Here is an 18,568-nt window from a genome sequence, read left to right on the forward strand (position 1 = left end):
CAGATTCAGACCTGGTATACTGTAGGCTAAACAATCTATAATGTAAATAGAGACTACCCAGGGTTTCTGGCTAATCTATTTAGTCTCAGCGGCACTTCAGTCTCCAGGCATCAAAACTAAACATCAAACGGGAATCAATAAATTAATTACATTAATATTACAAATATAAAAAACAACGGTGAAATCGGAATTATTGCTGAAATTAACATTCCAAATTCAACAGTGATATCTGTTGCACCAATAAATGACACTAACTAACCTTGCAGACAGTGATACCATATGAGAAAGGAATAAATAGAATCAGCATCATGGAAGGGGTCATGTGAAATGGTGTGTCACAGATTGCTATCAACTAAAAATGTAATAATAGGCAAGTAGGCTGAAGATGCTATAGAAGAAACGGATAATGATATGAAAGTGCATAATTCCGTGATATAAAGAAGATAGGCAGATTGATAAAGTGCTCACTGAGTGTAAATGCAACTATTGATCTGATAGACCTGTACACCAGCTTGTTAATGCAAATATTTAATCAGCCAGTCATGGGCTAGTAACTAAATGCAACATGAGCACGCCTGTCATCCTTAGGCAAGGGATAAAAATAAAAATAAGAGGAGTGATGCTTCACATTTAGTGGAGCACGGTTTGCTCGTGGCCATTTCTTTTCTGTTCGGCCCCCCAAAAAAATCCCACCTCCAAAAATAACACCATATTCTATTCAAGACAATTACAAGGGAAAAATAAATTGAACAACCCACACATACATTCATTACATATCCAATCTGACCATTTCCCATTCATATCTCCTGAAAAATGGCACTGACAAAGATACCAAGACGCAAGTTTTTGTCAAATTCCAGTGACTGTCTTACGTGGAATCCTACAGGGAGACGTGGCACTGTGGTTATCGTGAACAGGAGCGCTAGAAATAAACAGTATAGCTTTCGCATAGTCTTCTTGCCCATCATCTCTATAATTAACCTGCAAAAATGCTCTGTCAAAGCTATCTTCACTGGCGTTAGTCAGTCCTTAATTGAAAGTGTCTGTCTGACTGTGGATGCTGGAAGCGCCAGACGGTCCGATTACAATGCCAGTTGCTGCTGCAGAGGTCTGTAATTAACTGTCACCCAACTGGCCTCTCCCATTGCCTCACAGGTCTAATGAGACCTTTGTCTCTTGGTCATCTCAGAGACATCTTACTGGACAGACTTACTGGAGGGCAAAGGCCAGTTGAATGGGTTATTACAGGGGAGGTGACAATGAGCACAGACTGGGGAATCACCCCGGTGGACTGACCCTGCTGGACCCAAGAATGCACCCTTATCAAATATGAACTTCTCACGCATATATTGGGAAGTTTGGGAATATTCAGTGGCACTGTTTGTTGGATGAGAAAAGATCAGTTGGATAAGGCAGGCAACCAATGCAGACAATGAAAACCTTTAGAGAAAGATGTTTAGCGAATGAAGGAATTGGATGTGGCGCTGAGGCAGAAGTTATTTGCGTTTCAGAGAATGATTCCATAATAGCCAGATTATCTTTAAACCAGATTAGGCTATCTTTACTTAACCGGTCAGGTGAAATGAAGTCTCTGTGCCACAGTGAACGTAGGATGTTCGTGGACACCACCCCTTCAACCGCATTCCTTTCAAACTCACAGGTCTTCTGAAATACACTCGAAACACACAGCTGCTCGCATATCACCCGGTCTGTGCTAGATGGTATTTTCCCAGCAACTGCCAGGCCACCATGGATGCTGCTGCACTGAAACTGCACCTCTAGCTGAGCCAGCGCTTATCGGGTCGAACAGACATAACCGGTAGGGAGGCACGGGGGTGGTTCAGCTGGATTCAAACATGTATACAGTGTCACTGGGGCTACTGAAAACAAACTTCTTGCTGCTGATATTCTTTAAGAGCATTTTGCGGCAACAGCAGAACTGTCAGCAGAATCGTTCCCCCCCCCCGCCCGTCTCCCCTCTAAAAAGAAATTAAAATCCTCCCCAGAAGTGCAGCTGCAGTTGTGTTATCAGGAGTGGTTCAGAGTACTCCTGCAGCTATCACACACAAGCAGAAAATGTGCAACACACAATTCATTAGCTATACTATAAAGTCTCCCATGCCTCATTTACAGATAGTGAGAGAGGGTCTGTGAGGAATGGAATGGGACTGCTATCTACTCACTAACCTTGGAGAATAATAAAAACAGTGTTGTCATCCAACAAAGCAAATGCTCTTCCTTCAAGGGTTCAGAAACATTTGTAATAAATGTAATAAATAAAGTACACGCTTTCAAATTGGAGGTATTTTATTTCTAACCGGAATGATATGCTAAGTTACATGTATGAAACTAAATCAAACATTTCACTTCGAAGCAAACTGTGACATGGATGTGCAGTTATAAGAGGTTTTATTAAGAAAGCTTTCAATTTTAAATGGCTAAAAAAAATTTTAAGTCATGATCATTCACAATTAGGGCCATATTTTCCAGAATGGACTTTGCATGCCATTTTCCAAAGATAAGCGAGGGGCGCACCCAGTATGCCATGCACCTCGACAGGTGACACATTTTTACGAAATGCGCTTCTAACGAATCTCATAAATAAGAGAAACCCATTTGAAAAACCATACAGGGTATTTTCTTCAGTCAGAATTTCAATAAAATATAATACAGATGCATCTCAAAAAATGTGAATATTGTGGAAAAGTTCATTTTTTTCCGTAATTTAATTCAAAGTGAAACTTTCATATATTCAAGATTCATTACATATAAAGCGAAATATTTCAAGACGTTTTTTTGTTTTAATCTTGATGATTACAGCTTACAGCTCACAGCTCACGAAAATAAAAATCCAGTGTCTCAAAATATTAGAATATTACATAAGAGCAATCAAAAAAAGGATTTATAATACAGAAATACAGAAATGTCAACCCTCTGAAAATGCCATAACACGGGCTAGCTACACGGGCTAGCTAAACCAGTAGCTCAATACTTTAAATGCGCTTTTCTATAACTAAGAAATCCTGACATGTTTTTCCAATATTTCTTAAGTCAAGTATTTCTTCACACATAACATAATCAAGCCATTCGCAACAGTGAATGACTCGGTATGAACTGTTGCTCAAACAAAAGAAAAAATAACAAATTATTAAATCATTAATTCATACACTCAGCTTCATTATCTGAAGCTCCTGACCTGTATCTACATGATTGTATGCATTGCACTGCTGCCACACAATTGGCTGATTAGATAATCACATGAATAAGTAGGTGCAATAAAACATTCCTAATAAAGTGCTCAGTGATTGTTTGAATGATATGGCTCACTAAACCGAACTGAGCGAAAACGAGTGTTTGGGGTTCGCACACGCTGCATATGCGACTTTCTTTGATTTTCAGGTCAGTCACACAATAATAACAAAATTTTTATGAACAGGCGTAAGAAAAAGTAGGAAAGGTTTTTCTTGACAATAATTTTAAGTAGTCTGACAACCTGAATCAAAGCCAAACTGGATACACATGTACTTCAGAGGATGGGGGTTACTAATTAGCAGAATGTGTAGCACTCTGGGCTTCAACACACTCCCAGAGATACAAAGAGCAGGGCTTTTTCTATATTGTGCTTGCGGAATAACAAAAATGCTGAAGCTGTACTTGGTTGCTTGCTTTCATGGTACGTGACCCATTGTGCTTATGCATGTTATGTGCTATCCATTTCAATCAGGCATTGTGTCAGCGCTTTCCCTGTTCAGCTATACGCCGGCATTCTGGTGATGAAAACGTCTGTAAAATGTGACGAGTGCTGTTAGAAATGTGCCAAGGTCACGTCCACCAGCTTCCTTCAACAGAAGGCCACAGGGGGAAAAAAGAGAGAACAATTATGTTTGCATGCAGATGGAAAATGGTGCTCTGTCCTGGAGCTTGGTAGTCCAACACAGTAACTACATTGTGCATAACCAGTTAAAGAAAACTTTAAGATATTTGACAATACATTTATAGCACCATGACTTCCTTACACATTAAAAATGACACCACTGTACATGTACATTTGAAAACTGAACTCCTGTCCTGTACATCTTCCCAACGTGTCTTCTTTTTTAAAGATATTTTTTAGGCCTTTTTCAGCTTTATTGGACAGTATAGTATAGAGAGACAGGAAGAATGGGAGCGAGAGAGGGAAAGACATGCGACAAATGTCAGACAGTCGGATTCAAACCGCCGACGTCGCGGCTCGCAATGAGCATGCGGTTAGTGCTCTACAGGCTGCGCCACCGAGACACCCAATGTGTCGTCTTTTAACCTATAAAAGGAAGGAGGCTATGCCCACGTCCTAAGAAGCAGAAGTTTAATATGTGCCATTTAATCGATTGTATCGTTTACACAACATTCTATACATAAATATAAAAAAACAAGGAACTTAAACAAAAACAACTTACTAAGATCAATTACAAAGCGGATAAAACGGCTGTTAGCTTACTGCTAACAGATTTGGATACCTCCTTCAGAATTAATAAGGCAGTGCTGTTCTGCAGTTCTTGTAGTCACTGAAGTATGAAAAATTCCCTTTCAGACTAGGCCAATCTCCCTTCATGCTTCCCGAATGGATGTAAACAAGACCCACCATTACCCACCGACACCCCCCACCCGTTACCCAGAATAAACTTTCCACTATTGCTGAGATATTGAGTTTAAGAATAATCTTAAAAAGAAATAATAATTTTTACCATTGAGTTAAACATGAATATTTGTCAAGAGAAACAATTATTGTAGTAGCAACTGCATATCTGGCAGCAGCATGATGGCTTGAGGCTAATTTGATACTTTGTACCCTTGATGATTTAACCCTTTCCACCCCCCCCCCCAAGTAGGGAATTTAAGCCTGTATTAGTCCTATAAAAGTGTCAATATCTCAAAAACGATCTACACACGTGGTTGAAGGCTTAAAAATAAAAAGGAGAAAAAAAGAAGATGCTTGCACCATTCAGAAATTTGAGAAAAAAACACCCTTTTAGTACTGCATATCTGAATTTCTAAGCCAAGGACCAACTCAGAACTACTACTTATTTGTGCACAAACTTCATCTCAATGTATTTACAAGATTTAATAAAGATATCTACAGGCATTCAAATTCCACATAGGTTTTCACAAAACTGCACCCTGATGTCCTCAAGCGTCTCCAAATCTCTCCAAATACGAATTATCTGCATATCTTTTTGTCAAGACGCATGAATGTTTAGAAAAGCGTATTTTTCTACTAAACCCAATTTTGTAAAATGTAAAGAAATGTGTGTGTTTTTAATAAAACATGCCCAAGGTGCCCATAAAGCTCTCCTAAATTACTCACCCTAATGGAACCTGCATCACACTTAAAATAGAACTGGCCCTGATAGGCAGTAAAATTACAGGCTTATCAATAGCAAGTCCAACGCAAATGCTCACTTGATGCTTAACACACGTCTGAATATTCATTCTTCTAAGCGAATACAGTGATATTCCTAAACGGTCTGTCACCTGAATATGACACATTATACTTTGTTGGAAATGGTAGGAAACCCCGTACAGATCGGCATGTTTTAAATTAGTCAGACAGACAGAAATGACCAAGCAATGTATTTACAAAACAACAAGAAGTAGTTCAAGACAACATTTGCTTTGGTATAGTTCTGGGAAAAATTGATTTCTCGAAAATGGCTGAACGGATTACGAAATGAACGTCAACGGTAGTCAAAAAACAGCTTCATAACCAGACGGGATGTTTGGTTCCATAAATATGTCTATATCAAATTATTTATATCAAATTCGAAATATGTTGGCTGGACATGCAATAAAAGAAAGTCAGCTAAGGAAACTTTTTTTTTTTCAATATTGGAACATAATTTTTTGAAGTAGAGCAATGATATCAGATTATAAGATTATTAGAATGTCCTTTATTGTCTAAGTCTGTGACTAGGTCAGGGATGTGGGGGAGCCTGCTGTTTTATTGCCCTGGTTTGCAAATAAGAGGTGGATACACATCTAAGGAGCTGTTCTCACTAGTGGAGAGTCTTTTCAACAATCGGGCATCACCATCTTGCAGTTTTATTAAGTTGCAGTTTTTATCATCTTAGAAATATCAATGCAACAATAATTTGAAGGCAGCATAGATGGGGTTACAGCCCATTAGCCAACAAATGTGTTACAAACTGTATCAGCATAATTTATATCTGAATCTAGTCCCATACCCCAATTCCCATTGAGATCCATTCAAATGGCAAAAGTTTTAGTCAAGATGAAAATAAGATGATGTTGATGGGTCACAAACATAAGGAGGTCATTGCATGCAAAGGATATGCAACCAAATAGAAAAGATGACTTATTTGACATTCTGTTAATTTGCCTCAAACATTGAAATGGGGGACTACATATACAAACTGCTGTAATTACTACATGGTGAAACCAAAATGTATAAAAATACCCTTTAATAAAAGCTTTGCGCTTTGACCATGTATGAATTGATTGATTACAAACAGAGAAAATAAAATATTAAATCAGAAAAAGACAAGGTGACTCCAAACTTTTGAATGGTAGTGCGCAGTATGTGTCTGCATGTAAACAAAACGGTTAACTTCGCAAAAACTGTTCCAGTAGTGGCATTATCGATTCTGAATGTCATAACGTGCAGGTGCTTTCTGCAATGAACAGACACGCCCATGAACTGCTCAAAGGACAATAGGGCACTGTTTTCACGGCGGTTCCTGAAACTTTACCAAGAACTCACCTAACCTAAACCGATGATTGCCCTCCGAGCTTGCAAATCAGCTGAGACTGAGACCCAAGTAGCCCCTGTCTCAGGTAATAGATGGAGTTGTAGACCCAAGGGATGTAGTACATTTTCTTTCCGCACAACAAGGATTTTGGCAGCAAGTGAAAGGAATTAATCCTGCTAATCTCCCAGTAATTACAACATTTATAGGGTGGATTAAAGCAGCCACCTCCCTAGTATGGCATTCACTCACTTTACACAATGCTCAGCCAACTGTAATGGATATACAGTATGCTGTATAACTGCCTCTGCCAGAATACAGTATTGGTGAATCTTAACTGCTCTACAGAAAGAGCTAGATATGTAGATACTTAACTCAACATGGTAAACTGCACTGATGTTGTTTTCTAGACATCTAGACAACATTTTGGGTTTGGACAAAAAAAAAAAAAAAAAAAAAAAGTTTCTTTCTCTGATCAGAGGCTTTTCTATGCTTGGTTCTTCTCAGAAGCAGGATTATTAAAAAAAACATGGCTAAGATGAAACAAGTGGGTGCCCACAAGTGACTCAAATTCACAGCAACAGCCCTACTGAAATTCATTCTGTGGTTTTTTTCAGATAATTATGCATGCAAACACAGTAATAGCAGTAATAGCATATACATTTATACATCAGCTTCTTTGTATATTTCAAGCTGATATATAATTGTATATGCTTATAACCGAAAACACGTAGTGCTACAAAGATTTACTCACCAGTGGCAACACTAATGCCAGAATTGTTCACAAGATGACTTGATACCCTTAACTGAATTGACTGTCCTGCATTGTAAACAACAGATTGCGAACAGCAACTTTATGTGGTACCAATTAAGAGCACTGAAGCAGATCAAATATTAAATGGAACAGGAAATAAAATATAAATGTACAAAATATTTGCCTTCCTTGACTACTGGCTACCATAGAAATCATAATGGCTGCAGTGCAGATATAAAAAAGGGTTTTATAATGAATGCCTACCAAGATTCACATATTAAAAAACATCCTTTAAACCCCTTAAGTCTCACCAGCCCAGGGGCTGGGCCGGTGTGTGTGTGTGTTTTTTTTTTCTTCCCCGCACTAGTTCCTTTCTTTAACAGTGCAATTTTCAATCACTATGGTAACAGGACATACAATTTGAAAGCATTAAATCTCACTATCTGTATAACCTATTTTAAGATGTTTTAGCGAGAACAGTTACTTATACAAAATAACGTAATGTCAGTGTCCTTTTCATAGCAAGGATCCAACGAACCAACTGCATAATAATGCAATTCTAAAAACGTGCCAACTCAGAGAAACGTTGATGTACATAGGAATGCTCTCTCAAACACTCTGAGCTCATGTACGAGCTTATCTGACCAAAATACAGTATAAATTCAGCTCAGCCTAGAAGCGGCTAGTGGTATGATACCGGAGCACTGGAGAACTTTGAAGGAATCTGTCATGAGTGAATATTTCTGAGGAAGTGTGACCCCATTTAAATATATTGTCAAAGTCTTTTATTTTTATTCAGTAAGCTTATAAATAAGGAACAAGCCTGCTTTTGAATAATAAAAGCGTGAAATGGTGGAATGAATTTGACTTTTTGACGGGGGTTGTGTATTTGACAAAAACGTCAATCAATGGACCTCAATCAATATACTAGTATACAAGATGTTATCAGTATGATTATTGTACTTATTTTTCACATTCTTCTCGGCCTGTTGCTGCCTCAGGAAAGCACAAGGAAAGGAAGAGGTGAAGTGAAAGTGGGGCAAAGTGAAAATAGGATAAAAAGTGTTGTATACTTTAGTATATGAGACCCATAATATCAGGCACGCCACAATAATCTGTATCCACTCAAAAACAGAAAATCTTTTCACTGAGAAAAAAAATCTTCCACTTCCACTGTGTGTTTGAGCTTCTGTAACTTTGATTTAGTTGCTTGATTTGCTTTGTCATCAAACATACATACATTATACACGCTACTAGCCTACTTTAAAAACCCCAGACACAACACACCATTTCACTATTTACAAATAAGGCACCATTTTGTATGTGTAAAAAGTGTAATTCCCTTCTGGGTTAACAGTACAAACAACAAACCCTGATAAATATTCATCACTACTCTTGGAAAACAAACCCCAAAGGGCTACCTTTCAAAAGACAAGGATTATGCCTGTAGTCAAAAGGGTTCATGAATAGCAACCATTATATTGTGGGTATGTAACTGTCAAGCTTGAGTCAAGAAAAGGGGATAATGTAGTGCTAATTTTTATTTCTTTATTTCTTTATTTTAATCCAAAATGGCAAACCTGTGTTGTCAAATTACCGGAGTTGCTGTCTGACCATGGTATCGGACACATTTTTCTCATGCAGTGCTGTGAGTTAACCAGCTAGCTTTCCCATTCTAACTGTGAAGCTGAGGCCCAGATACAGCATTTTGGGAATAAAAAGTCTGCCTTAAAAATATTTTATATTTATGCAGGCACATTTGGTCAAATATTACCATAAGCCCACTGTAAACTTTGCTTAATTTCAAAGATTTGCCAAACGATTAAACTGAATATTTAAAATACAGGATTAAATGATTTTCACTTTCATTTGTTAACTGCAAGACCACTTGAGAATACAGTCATCCACATGGACTTCAAGCTGAATAGCAGGTTACTGGGAATATTGTCAAGAGTACATTTACCCACAGTGCTTAGGAATAGTGACACTGTACAGTAAGGTGAATGATTAACTGCAAACAGGATTCTTCTGAAAAGTTCAGGCTCATTTAGTGTTTATTGATGGGAGAAAGATAATATATGAAGCTATAACGAGTAAATAACTGATTGTTTAAGCCAATCGGGATTTCAAGGCTGAATGAAGGTTTGTATACAGTGTCGTTATATACACATACAATTCAGGTCTGCTGACAAATGCAAAGTGAATGAGTAAATGTTTTCAAAAAGTTACAGAAGTGTAGTATGTCTCATCAGTTCTTCTTCTGAGCACTGAGCGACTCCAGCCAAACAATTCCAGTATACGCAGGACTATTTACAATAAAAGTAGTTACGAGTTAAAATCCTCCTACTACCACCCTAGATAGGGATTTCTCCTTTGCAAATAAATTAAGAAATTCAACCCCCTTTCAAATAAGTAAATAATAAGAGATGTTCCCTTCAAGCGATTAACTTTAACACCCTCAATATCTGTGGCTCAGAGAGAATGGCAGGGGATGATAAAGAAGGTATTAGCAAGTGATAGGATGACATTTCAGTCAAGGCACTTCTTTCTTGCACTCTCAAGTAAACATGACTATGGAGGCATTTTAGCACCTGCTCCACATAGACAAGAATGAGTCACCTCAAGCACTCATTCACAAAGTAAAGAACACAATTTCTTTCAGAGCACAAAACTATGCATACTGCGCTTTAAGATGAAGACAAGCAGCACATGTACTGTAATAGTTGAAGTGATACGAGTGCCAGAAAGCAATTCTGACTCCATTAGAAAACATTAAACTGCAAATGGTTTCAGCAATACAAGTGGTAATGGAAATGGTTAAAAAAAAATAATTTTTTAAAGTATAAAAAAAAAAACTATGCATCTATAGTAATTTATTAATGTCTTATCTGTTTATCTGCAAAATACCAAATGCACTATTATGAATGACCTCTAAAATTCTAAACACAGAGTAAAACCTAGACAGAAACAGGAGCAATATGCACTAACCGACTCCCTGAAAGGATTTGAACCTCTCCGGTTCTTTATACTTCCAGACGAGGGAAAAAACGAAACAGTTTTCGACTGTGCTGAGCCCTGTCACTTTTGTGCAGACTGTTATTTCAGGGAAAGTGAGGGAATAGTGAAAACATATAATCAAATCTGACCACACCAAGATTGAAATTCAATACTCAAAAGAGTTATTGTGGCTGAGCCCAGGACTGGAGCACCTGAAGCTCATGTGGGAAATGAAGAAACACTGCCATAACTCTGCACAAACGGAACCATTGCACACTAATCTAGGGCTCATGAGCACGGTCAGGAGATGTGATTCAGCCTGTGGGTTTTGAGGCCAGCCATGATCAAGTCTGCTTTGCTTACTGCAGTGGGAGACAAGAGATCTGTACTGTATGGTATTTTTCCAAGAAAACAAACACAGATTATTTTGATGCAGAAAAATATATTTGAACAACAATGCAATTATCAACAAATATATATCAATGATCGCAGCTCCTAGGCTTAGGGGACACCTGTGAATTATTATCTTGGGACTGCAAGCCTCCACAAGCAGTAGGCACCCACAGCAATGCATTCCTGTTGATTTGCAAAATAGCTGGTTTGTGAAGAATTCCCACAGGTCTGTGCTCACTAAGAAGTATAAGGTCTTGCTTAAGTGATTGAACTAGAATTAAATAAAATATATTTTCACCAAATTGTGTATCCTGCATTGACAACAGCACTTTTTCTTGCTGAAATTCGGAAAGTATTTTTCCATCATTTCCACACTGCAGACATACCTATCAGTCTGGCCCGCAGGACAGAATCTACTAATGTAACTCATGTTTCAAAATGTGAATATTTTAGTCTCGCACTGATGGAACAATCACATAGGCTCCTGTGCGAGTATTACAAGTGTTCTCAATCTTCTCATTCCAGTCACCTGTACAGTGCGTGCATAAGCCCAGATCATGCACTCTTAAGAGTGCTTTCACACGACATGCTTGGCATTGAAACAGAAATGCATAAAAGGAAATGCAGGTCATATCCACACTGAGATTTTGTTGGGCCTGTTTTAATTCCAGAGGTCCAGGGGCACTGATTAAAATCAATTGTATAAAGGATTCCACCAAGTATCAGGCAAATCAGTTGCCTCAACCACAAGGCTGAGACTAGGTTGTAGCCGGACTTGACCCAAAGCATACCTCAAATTCCACATAGAAATGGTTCCGTGGCAACAAAATCTATGTTCTGCATTATCTATCTCAGCATCCTAGACAAGATTCAATAATTATTGAACCCTGTTTCAAGTCTATTTATGAAAATGTTTTATACATTGAAACATTAATAAAGTACTGTATTTTTCACGTTCAGCATTTTGAGTTTCTCAGCAATCAAGTTTTTATATTATGTTATTTTTTATTTTATAGTTTATAGTTTGAAGTATTCTGGAGCCCACTGTATAGTTCATGTAAACTGGTGACCAACTGCAGTAGACTCAATTCTGGATGGCATCCTGTCAAATCAACTTGTTTCTCACTGTCATAGCAAAGCCTGCAAGACAACTTATTTGTATCTCATGTCTCCAAGGAAACAAGCTTTATGCACTAGATGATTTTGAATTACTGATATATTACATTAAATGAAATGATCAGGCATACCTTTATTTATAAGCAATACAGAAAAGCAGAACACATCCTGAGTTGTTCAAAACCTGCTTGATGGCATCACAAAAAAGATGTCCACTATAGGCAAACTCGACGTTAACAAACAGTGACATTGTGAAAGTCTACCTTCAAACTTGCTAGATTGACTGTCTATATGATTTTTCATCAATGAAGCAGCCTGTGGTCTTGTTTTGCTTCAGATACTACATGTCATCCAATATAAAATTTCAGAAAAGCTCTTCTAATGTGATTATGAAAATATACTTGACATCCTTTCCTACCGGCGCAGATATACATCTACATAAGTAACAGAAGGTGAACATTTTGTTGGAAAGGTTCGCGTATTCTGTCCAGTCAATTTATTCAAAGCAATGGAAAGTGATTCAATTTCAAAGCCAAAACCAAATTTGATCTGTGTGTGGTGGATTTTGTCCAACATCCATTACACAAAGTGCTACTCTCTGGTTTCACACTCCTGCTTTTCCACCTAACACACCACTACCCACTACAGGGACAAGCTTGTCTTCTGATGTTTTGAAGTCATACAAGCATTCCACACCAATCTCTATGGATGCTCATGGTTAGCTTTTGTCAGCCTTTTCCTGTAATGATTAATGCCGTACTCACATCACAGCATTTCTTGCACGTGTCATCAAACCTGATTGAGCTTGAGAACCCACAAACAGCAGCCTGGAGGAGCAGGTAGATTCCAGACTGCTGCCAGAAAACCCCTTCCTTCTTCTGCCCTGCTCCGTTTGTGCAGTTATGTCATGCTGTTGGCCGGGTCAACTCCACCCCTAATCCTGCGATCTTGATCCAAACCATAACTACTCATCAACGACTGCCCCTCTGATCAAAGACCATGCAAACAAATAACACCTGCCATCATTGCAAACTGTTTGTGCAGGTCCGATAAAATTCAGTAAATTCAATAAAGTTCATCCTCTGGAATTTGCAATATGCTTCCTTTAAGTGTAGCATATGTAACGGTTTTGGATTTGTGAGTAAACTGGACTGAGCACAGATCTAAACTGGAGCATACATACTACATACTACATACTACATAACATACTACTCAGAAATTAAATGTATTATGCAAGTATAACCCCACACATGCATGCATACACAAAGTTAAAGAACCATAGGCCTATCTAGCTGCAATAGGACACAAACTGCATGCATATACATATGCATGCACACAAGCATTCCATAGTTTAATTTGTAGCAGTCTTTCAAAAAAGTATGGGAGAAAAGATCACTGCTCATCTTATTATACTTCTGTCGATGAACTGTAGGTAATGAAATTTTCCAGAAAATGCCATCTTTCGTCTCACTGAATTCAATCTTTTCTATTTTGACACGAAAGTAAATTGCAGCAAAGGCAGCAATATCTACATTCAGCACACCATCCACAACAAAATAACCAGTCCCTAAACATGATGGTTGTTTCTTTATTCCTCCTGGTCGGTCACCAAAATACCTCCAAAACCTCATTAACTCAGCACGGTTATTACATCCCCCCCGGTTTTTCACCCCACGTATGTTTTCTTTCCTTTTAGCATCCTGCAAAGGAGAAATTATGCCTTATAAATTATTCGGCCATTATGCCAATTGGCACGGCGTACAGATTCGCAGCTGGTGCAGCTTATTTGAGGGAGAGCTGGGCCGGTGTCAGTCCGGACATTCTCAGCTGCTGCTGAGGGGACTCAAAGCTCCCATTTCCAATGGGACACAGGGATGGGACACTGATTGCTCACGACTGATATTTGTGATTTTTCAAACCCACAGAAAGGTGAGGTTGAGGTGAGGTTATTTAAGTTAAAGAGCAAGCTACAGCCTGTTTATACATGTATGCAAATATTAGCTGCAGTGGCTGCAACCATCTAATACCATATATTCAGGATCTCTTTGAATTAAGTACGAAATTGATAAACTGCTCCTACCTGTAAATAGGATCTTGCATAATCATCATTTTGCTCTCATCCCATGTCCATTCTTTTTTCTGTGGAGACAAAGAAACTTCAATTTAGATAAGCCTGCAAATGGACACGTCATTATTTCAGTAACCAAAATCTGGTAAAGGAACTGGACAATTACTATTATATAATTCAAAGTAATGTAAGATTTGAACATTCAGTGCAGTTCTCCCAAATACTGTATGTAAAATTTTTTTTTTATTTTTTAACAAGACGTACCCACGCTGACAATTTATGTAACATGATTCATATTCAAGTTCAGATTTTTTTTCTCCCCACAGGCACAAAAGAAGAAGCAAGAGAAAAAGCACTGGCAGAGTGGTGTTATTAGACTATACTGAGATCGTTAGGACGGAGTCAGCTCGTTTAAAAGGTGTGAACCATGGGGATGGCTCTCCATGGAACATTTTCACAGCGGAGATGAAGCCTTTTTCACCTGGTCAGGCTAGAATCCATTATCTTTTTATCCATCCCCCTCCCTCCATTTTCCTCCTCCTCTCTGATACTGATTCCATTGCATTTTACTTGAATAGGTTTGTGGTCATTGATTCTCAGCCCAAATTAAATACCAACATACATTTTGAAGTGTTGGAGATTATTTATTGCTCTCCCGGCACAACATCCCAACCGCTGACACCATTTAAATGTCAACGGAAGAACACCTGCAGTGTTTGTATGTTTAATTCTGACTGAATTTTACAAACATTAATGCTTTGAAATGTAAATTACGAGCCATTCACTTTGCTGCCATTTTAATGCTGGAGTGGAAAGCAAGCGGTCAATACAAACAAAGCAAATAAAAATCATTTGATTGAAAAGTGCTTCAATTCATCCACACTGACATAGTGAGTATCCCTGGGACAGTAAATGTCTTTTATTGACAAAAGGCAACTTCCTTTTGCCATTATACTACATCAGCCTCTGTGGAGTAACTTCTATAACTGCCGACTGGAGTCAATCTCCATACAGAGCCTGGAAGACTAAAGGGTGCATTCAAATCAATTCAGCAGACCCTGGAATTAAATCTGAATGAAAAAACTGAGCAGTCCCTAAACAACTTTGGATTCCCTTTATGCCTTCGAAAATAACATTTATAATTCAAGGTCTGCAATGGCAAAGAATTGTCTGGTGTTTTTTTGCATTGGTTAATTAAGGCCACCTTTTACTGGAAGAGTCCATGCACAGGGATTATCTTCCCCTTTGATGAGTAAAAGGGAAAAAATGCATTTGTGCTGCATGTCAGATCGCAGACAATAGATGTCCAGACTCCACACGACACCATGACAAAAGGGTGGGAGAAGTCCTTGGTGTCTGACTTCAAGACCTTTACACAACTTTACCTCTCTTTTCATAATTGCAGCAATTTTCTTTTGTCTCGTGAGGGACTGTTTTAGTGGACCAAGCTACTTTAAACCAAACAAAGAGGTTTACGTAAGGTCTGCTCTATTCTCTAATTTTCTCAACATAGCCAATTTTAACCATGCACAAAACCAGCCACGATGGGCACACCACAAAATCTGTGAAGATATTAGCCGACTGAAACAATGTGAGCTTTTTCTTCTTAGTATAACACTTAAGTGTCACTTTAAAGTTTGAAATCAAAGCACTTTTTTCTATTTTCTATTTTTTCAAAAACCTTGGATACAAAGGAGTAAATATGTCATTTCCAATTTATACTATGGTTAACTCACGACCCTGCAAACTCAGAGGAAAGAATTTTGTTCCAGCCGATGTAGCAATTTTCAACAAGTAATGAGGTGTTAATGAATCCATAGTCTGCAAATTGCTTTACTGCATTTAACTTGATTGATTAACTGACTGATTGACTGCCATTCTAAAACCTAAAACACTGTTTTTTTAACACAAATCAAGGAAACTTGTAATTGCAAATTCCTAATTAACATAATTACAGGATCAGCAAAAATGAGGATGATTAGTCCTGCAATAATTGGTATTTTGACTAATTAATATTTTGGGTTGTAAAAAAAAAAAAGGAATGATGCTGAGAAGAGAATCTGGGGGCAAGAGCACAAGCCAATTGCCCCCAGATTCTCTTCATTTGAAAAGACTCCCGAGCTTGGCAAACAGAGTCCACTATCTTCAGATCTCTCTCTCGCTGGTGACCAGCATGCTTTAATGAGTCTTGCGATGCTGGATGTTGGGGAAAAGGCCCACAGTGAGGCCACACAACCGATACGTGATGCCCTCAGAGGGGAGCTGTGTACATTTGTGGGGAGCCTGAGATAACGGATGTGACCTCTGCCAGCACAGTTCAGCTGGTACACAAATTACATTCAAATCCAACCCACCTTTTTCTTCTTCCGCAAAACCACCCTGACCCCATCCACAGACACGACAATGTTCACCTTCTTCTTCTTGATGTTCTTCACTTTAAATTCATACTGAGGAGGAAAAAAGAACAAGTGATGCATTAGTGAAGTCCAGTCTTGAAGTGTTTATAAAGGAAATATGCAAAGAACCATTATAAATGCTCTTGCATCTTAGCACTAAGCAAAGCCAGTGATGAAAACTGTAGTACAGGGGTCGGCAACCCTGGTCCTGGAGAGCCGCAGGGTGTGCTGGCTTTCGTCTCCACCTTAAAATAAGCTACCGATTCAGACCCAAGAAACCAGGTGAGGTGAGTTAACTGTGCAATCAATGGCTTTCATTGATCAATTTGTAACAACGAAAGCCAGCACACCTTGCGGCTCTCCAGGACCAGGGTTGCCGACCCCTGCTGTAGTACATAAAATGTGAGAAACAAGAAATCTTTTTTTTTTCTCTTTTCATTTGTTCAACTGAATTGAGGCCTATTTACAGCATTTTGGAAAACTTTTTAGTACAAAACTCGCTTAGCTTTAAAAGACTTCCTTCCCTATTTGGGCCAGAATGATCCTATCCCAAGGAGAAATGAGTGTAGTGATCAACAGGAAAATCAGTTATCAGAAGAGTAGCTACATGTGAAATGATTCGTCTGTCGCAGGAGGTGAGAGGTCAGAACCAAAGTCAAGTGCAACAAAAAATCCACTGGGACAACATCATGTACCCAAGTGAGAAAGCTCTTATAACAAAGTGCCCTGATCCCCATCCCGGCAGCACAGAGATGTAAGGGGATTTGCCAGCCCTTGTTTCTTGCATCGTTCGTTTGATCTGCATTAGTCTTCCCTACAAGGGATCAATCATCGCCAAATACATCAAAGTCTCCACGGTCTCGCTCTCTGAACACACCGCATGCACGTCTGAGTAAAGAAAACAGCTTTGGCATCTGCATCAATCTAACGGATACTTCAGAAATATTACAAGGTGGAATCATGATACTCCAGCGTACTTGGGTAAGGGTTTATCAGGGTGCCTGTGCGACCTTTAACTATAACCTCATGACCTGAACGTTTCTTTTATTTTGCTGACCTGAGACAGAATTAAAATTTCATCAAGATTTCTACTGCTGGACAGGTAAAGAAAAAAAAAATAAAGAAAAAAAAAACAACAAAAAAGAGAATGTGTAACTTTGGCCATGGATATTATAATGTTAAAGCTGTAAGTTTATACATTCAAGCTAAGTTTATACATTTCTGTATGGCTGTGTAGGAGACCAGAAACCACTAACGAAAAGACAACCAAAAACAGGACCAAAAACAGAGTGCTACCTAGCATTTCACATACATGGGCTATACATGGCCCCCAAGTGTAAGTGTAAAAAAAAAAAAAAAGTGTTTAATTTACAAAACTAAACTGTTTCAGCTAAACAGAACACAATGATAGAACTGAGGTGGAACCTCACCCACTCTGTAAAAGGACCAGGATTCAAGGATACGGTCTGCTGTCAGGTAATGGAGCTACTCATCCCTATCCTTCAGGGACACGACAAAAAAGACTGAGGACCCTTTCCAATGACCTTCCTAAGAACTTTATTTTCCACAGAGGAAAAAAGTCTGTTCAGTGCACACACTCTCGATAATAGGGCTTTTAATGAAAGAAGGTTGTCGACAAAACAACTACTGCTGGACTTTTAATTGTTGTTCCCAGGGGTTTAATGAGGTGTCTTGTTACATTGCCAGAATAAAATGGGAATACGACATTTTATAGGGTACCATTTACATGCTGTACATTACTATTACAAAAAATCAATTTTATTTCACACAGAGTGAACCAAGTTGTTATGGGATAAATTCCATGTCAACAGCACAGTGAGCTGGCACAACACCTTAAATGGGAAAATGTCATTGCGTTCCCCAGTTTCAGCTCCCAGTTCAGTGAAAAACGCATAAAAACAGACCCGGATCTGTTGCCATGAGACAAAGGGGAGAGCAGCAGTTATCTTGGGAAGCATAATATGCAGTGAAAGGTGCAGCAAAGGCTCTGTTTGAGACCAATGTTGTAAAGTGAAAGTATGCTGCAAATGAAAGGCCTCTCCATTTCTCCTTCCTGCCATTAACACAGTGGCATAATGCA

General features: G+C 38.6%; 1 protein-coding gene across 1 annotated transcript in view; it reads right to left on the reverse strand.

Annotated features, from left to right (window-relative positions):
• The window catches only part of nos1apa (nitric oxide synthase 1 (neuronal) adaptor protein a), a 75,253-nt gene that overhangs the window by 28,660 nt on the left and 28,025 nt on the right, over positions 1–18,568 (reverse strand). Inside the window, exons 3-4 of the mRNA XM_061240884.1 lie at positions 16,426–16,518; positions 14,084–14,142 (exon numbers count right to left, since the gene is read on the reverse strand). Of these exons, the coding sequence (XP_061096868.1) occupies positions 14,084–14,142; positions 16,426–16,518 (152 nt within the window). The remainder of the gene's footprint in view (positions 1–14,083; positions 14,143–16,425; positions 16,519–18,568) is intronic.

This window comes from Conger conger, chromosome 4, assembly GCF_963514075.1.
Source record: "Conger conger chromosome 4, fConCon1.1, whole genome shotgun sequence".
Classification (NCBI taxonomy): Eukaryota; Metazoa; Chordata; class Actinopteri; order Anguilliformes; family Congridae; genus Conger; species Conger conger.